The sequence below is a fragment of the Vicia villosa genome, linkage group LG5 (assembly GCF_029867415.1).
Source record: "Vicia villosa cultivar HV-30 ecotype Madison, WI linkage group LG5, Vvil1.0, whole genome shotgun sequence".
Taxonomy (NCBI): domain Eukaryota; kingdom Viridiplantae; phylum Streptophyta; class Magnoliopsida; order Fabales; family Fabaceae; genus Vicia; species Vicia villosa.
This window is the reverse complement of record NC_081184.1, coordinates 13,104,507-13,109,420: the sequence shown is the minus strand read 5'-3', so window position 1 is coordinate 13,109,420 and position 4,914 is coordinate 13,104,507. Positions and strand designations below refer to the sequence as shown.

The 4,914-nt window shown below is 30.7% G+C and overlaps 1 protein-coding gene across 2 annotated transcripts; it reads left to right on the top strand.

Annotated features, from left to right (window-relative positions):
* The first annotated feature begins 3,404 nt into the window (after positions 1–3,404).
* Positions 3,405–3,884, top strand: LOC131606290 (SKP1-like protein 1A). 2 transcript variants are annotated; one of them, XM_058878541.1, is made up of 2 exons: positions 3,405–3,778; positions 3,860–3,884. In XM_058878541.1, exons 1-2 carry the CDS (start codon positions 3,405–3,407, stop codon positions 3,882–3,884), a joined length of 399 nt encoding a protein of 132 aa, XP_058734524.1. The 2 variants fall into 2 exon arrangements, with proteins under 2 accessions (XP_058734524.1, XP_058734523.1); XM_058878540.1 differs by having other exon boundaries at positions 3,405–3,884.
* The last annotated feature ends 1,030 nt before the right edge of the window (positions 3,885–4,914 follow it).

Genomic DNA, 4,914 nt, shown 5'->3' with positions numbered 1-4,914 from the left:
AGTTGGGTGAAGTTTTTAAATTACTGTGATGTTTATTTAAATATTATTTAAGAAAAATTAGGGTGTTACAATTTTCATCTCGCAAAAGAAATACATAGAAGACTTAAGAAATTTAAGATGTACGGTTACAAACGTGTTGATATTTCACTCATAATAAATGAGAAACAATAGAAGAATGATGGAACACCAAAACTTAATGCATCTGGATACATAAGTGTAATTGGAAGTCTCCCATATTCAACAGCTACACGGTCAGACATAATGTATGTTACAAGTCTTCTATCGAAATTCATTTAAAATCCAAGTTAAATACACTTTTTGAGGTATCTACAAGGAACAAAAGAGTTCGTTATATGGTACACTATCAAAACCAACCCAAGATTACTTTGCTACTATGACAGTGATTGAGCAGGTTCGAAAGATGACATGACGAGCACTTTTGACTATACTTTCTCAATATGATTAGGAATTTCTCTTGGGCATCGAAGAAGCAAATTACAGTTGCACAATCCACTACAGAGTACGTGGAAGTTGTTGAAGCAACGAGTCAAGCTATATGACTTTGTAGAATACTTGAAGACATGCATGGGAGAAAAACAAGATGAGCTTACTAAAATCAACTGCAACAATAAATCAGCAAATGCAATGGCGAAAAATCTAGTGCATCACAAGTCACAACAACATAAAACACACAGCAATCAAATATCAGAGAAGCTGAAGTAATTAAAGAGATCAAACTTGACTACTGCAGGATAGAAGATCAAATTGTAAACATATTCACGAAGGCGTTGCCGAGACCAAAATTTTAAGAGCTACGAGCTACACTTGGAGTAACAAAAATTTGCATCAAGGAGGAATGTTGAAATTGCTATAAATTTATAAAATATTCTTAAATATAAAGTGTAAAAAAATGGTAAAAGAGCCTAGAACTATAATTTATATGGTAGAAGAACCTAAAACTATAAGTGTAAGGAAATGATAGAAGAACCTCGAACAATCATGATGCTAATCTATCATGAAACATCGAGAAAGAACTAAAATAATGTATAAACATTCATCACTATCGAGAGGTTGGTGACTAAAGCCTATAAATAAGAAATCGGAACTTTGAAATTGACCATCCAAAAAATCAATGACATTATCTTCTTTCTAAACAATTTTCTAAAACAATCTTTTACAAACTATCAATTTTAATCAACTACCAACAACTTTGATGATAATAAATACAAACTCTATTATTTTTCTCATAATAAATTTGTTTGTTAGTTTCTAACCAATAGTTTTTTGTTTGCTTGTCCCCACCTAGTAGATCAATTTAACCATTCAGGTGGAAGGATGATTTATGGAGGATTGGTGGCCGTTCTCTTCAGTGCTCACTTGTTATCAATTTTAGAATTGTCTACATTACAAATAGGGTTGGAGGTGCATGTCAGAGCGAGACGCAATTTGGTCTGATCTTTTGGAATTCAGGTATGGTGAGGGAATGAATTGTCTTTAGGATAAGGTGACGGTGAATAAGGTTAATATTTTTTGTTGTGGTGGCGAGACGTGAGGGAGGTGTGTAGGAGTAAGTTAATTGGTCAATCTTAGTTTTTAGCTCCTTATCGTGCAAATTTAAGTTTGGCCATATGTTTGATTTTTTGAATCACTGATGAGCATGTAATTTTACTTTTAAAGGTTTGTTTCTGAATCTGTTTGAGGGGTGTTCGTCGAAGGATTAGAATGTGACAGATTTAAGATTACGGGAGAATGGTCATTGGAAGGTATGGATTCTGGAGACTTTTTGGGGGCTCTATCAGATGAGTGGAATGAGCTGTTTTTTCTTGCTAATTCTTCTCCTGTGCAGAATGCAGTGATTCGGTTATCTAGTGGCGTAATTAGGATAACAATGAGGAACTTTTATCAAAGTTTGTACCTTGTGAGGATTGATGGAACTTTGTTGGACAACGATAAAATTTAGGTGATTAATAACATATGGAAAGCGAAGGTTCTCGGAAAGGTCAAGATTTTCGGATGGCATTTCATTCTTAATAGCCTTCTTACTAGAACATAGTTATTGCGCGGAGAGGTGTCATTACTAACGTATCTCTTACCACTTGTCTGATGTTCTCTCAGTTCGAAGAGAGTGTCTTCCATCTTTTCTTTGGGTGTGGGATGAGATTTTTGAGTGGCTGGCAGGTGAGGAGGTTGCTTCCGGAAGTGTTGGGACTAAGCAACAGTGGTTGATTACATTTGTGATAGTTTTTCATTTTCTTGTTCAACCCTCTTTCTTTATGTTTTTCTGGTTGCTAGTTTCCCGAAACACATGGGGTGGAACTAATTTTAGATTATAGCTAATAGAGGCTTATATGCTGACAAAGACAATTAGTTTGCTAATCTGTCAGAATTAGTAGTGGTGTAATTGTATTTTGATTTGTGGTTAATTTCTTATATTCGGTTGTTTTGTCTTTATTCCTTTTGTATTGGGTTAGCACCTTTTTGTGTTGTTTAATAAAAAATCACTTATAAAAAAATTAAAATTTATCAATTTTAAAATATATTTAAACGAATTAAGCTGAGGAGATCTCAAGTTCATACTGATAATGAAAATAAAAGTTTAAATTAAAAGTTTTATATAAAAAAATGATAGGATAATTATACTATATCTAAAATATATTTTATCCCTATCTAGAATTTATTGCACATCAAGGTAAGATTAAATTAATATAAAACTAATTATATCTATTTTATAGTAAAAATTATATTTAGAATTTGAATTAGGTTAGAAATCAATAAGTTATAAAAAATATAATTAAAAAATATTAAAAAATAATTTTTACATTGAAATATTAAATTAATAATTAATTTATAGAACTTAAAATATTTAAAAATTATTATTCAAAATTTTAAAATGGTAATGTTAATTACTTTTACAAAATATGATTTGCAATGATAGTCTTATTATATAGATTAAATATAGTATATTTAAATATGACATATCTAATATTAATTATTTCGCTATTCTTGATTTTTTTAAGAAAATTAAAGTAAATTATCTAATAATGTCTGAGAATTTTCATAAAAGTTATAAATTGAGTTTGTTTCATTACTTTTAGATTAATTATTTAGCATTATTTATTTATTTGTTAACTATGTAACAGAAAAGCCAATATCTACGGGGTAGCAATTCTTGTAAATATTTTGAAAAAAATAAATCTTCTTGATTCAAAAATCAAATCAAATCAAATCCATAAATTAAATTTGTTAGGTACGATTGAACCTCTATTTGTCCTATAAATACTACTCAGACCCTTTGTTTTTCTACACATCCAGCTCACTCTCTATTTTCTAGCTTTAAAGAGGGTTAAGGTTTTAGGGTTAGGGTTTTATCTCTATAGAAAAAGCTAAGAAATCAGAATACAATCATGGCATCAACATCAGCAAAGAAGATCAATCTCAAGAGTAGTGATGGTGAGATTTTTGTAATAGACGAAGCAGTGGCGTTGGAGTCCCAAACCATCAAGCATATGATTGAGGATGATTGTGCTGATGAAACCGGAATCCCTCTTCCAAATGTAACAAGCAAGATTTTGGCCAAGGTGATTGAGTACTGCAATAAGCACGTCGATGCTGGGAAATCTGATGGAAGATCTGTTGACGAGGACGAAATCAAGAACTGGGATGCTGAATTTGTCAAGGTTGATCAGAAGACACTCTTTGATCTCATCTTGGCTGCAAACTACTTGGACATCAAGAGTCTGTTGGATCTTACATGTAAAACTGTGGCGGACATGATAAAGGGTAAGACACCGGAGGAGATTCGCAAGACTTTCAACATTAAGAATGACTTCACTAAGGGGGAAGAGGAGGAAATTCGTCGCGAAAATCAATGGGCTTTTGAATGATTACATATTTTGTTTTAAGATTAAATTAGAAATAGAGTGCTAAGTTTAGAGAAGAAATTCATGTTTTATTGATTATTATATTTTACCTTAGTACTATGGATTAATGTTATGTTTAGTTTTATTCAAGAATGAGGTGCAATACATATTAACTATATATGATTTAGTACTTTTATTTTTTATTAATGATGTTGTGTTGACTGTATTGTGGATTGGTTCTGTTTGGAACTAATATTGAAACAGTTTGTGTCTTTTCCTATGGATGTATCATTCTGACCTCTTTCAGAGATAGTGTAGTTTGCATATATTTTCTGTTTAAAATTGCAGACAAGCAGTTTCAAAATTACTTTTAGCGGATTATTTCAAAGAAAAATTTAGGATGGTTTATCATTTATCATTCTATATCAAAAAAATCTTAAAAATTAAACAATTCTTTTTTTTTTCTTTCTCAATTATCTCTTTTTAAGATTTAAAAAGGTAACCTTATCATACGTCTTCTCAAAATCAACTTTAAAAACAATGCACTTACTTCCTTATTTTCTAGCAAAATCCACCACCTAATTTGCCACTAGCACTCCATCAAACAATTGTCTATCGGGAATTTATAATTAAGAATTGTCTACCGTAGACTTAGAATTAAGAATTGCAATGGGTAGGGTATTATTGTAACCGTCCCTATATATACCCCAAGTTTGAAAAATTTCTGTATCTAAACCTATATCCACGCGGACTTCAACCTGGATTCTATGGATACTTAAGTATCCTTACACGCACCGGTTACCTGCAGTTCTAAGTACCTGCATCTGTTATCTACAATTCTAATAAAAATAAATCTATCAATTGAAAAATATCATATCATTTGAAAATTTTAACAAAATTAACAATAAATTCAAAGATTTTACTTTTGAATTGTGAAATAAAGAAACATTTATATTAAATAGTGTAATAGTTTAATTGTGATATGTTCTTTAAAGATATAAACATATTTTTTATATAAGGGTATCAATTAAAATATACAAACATACATTATGAG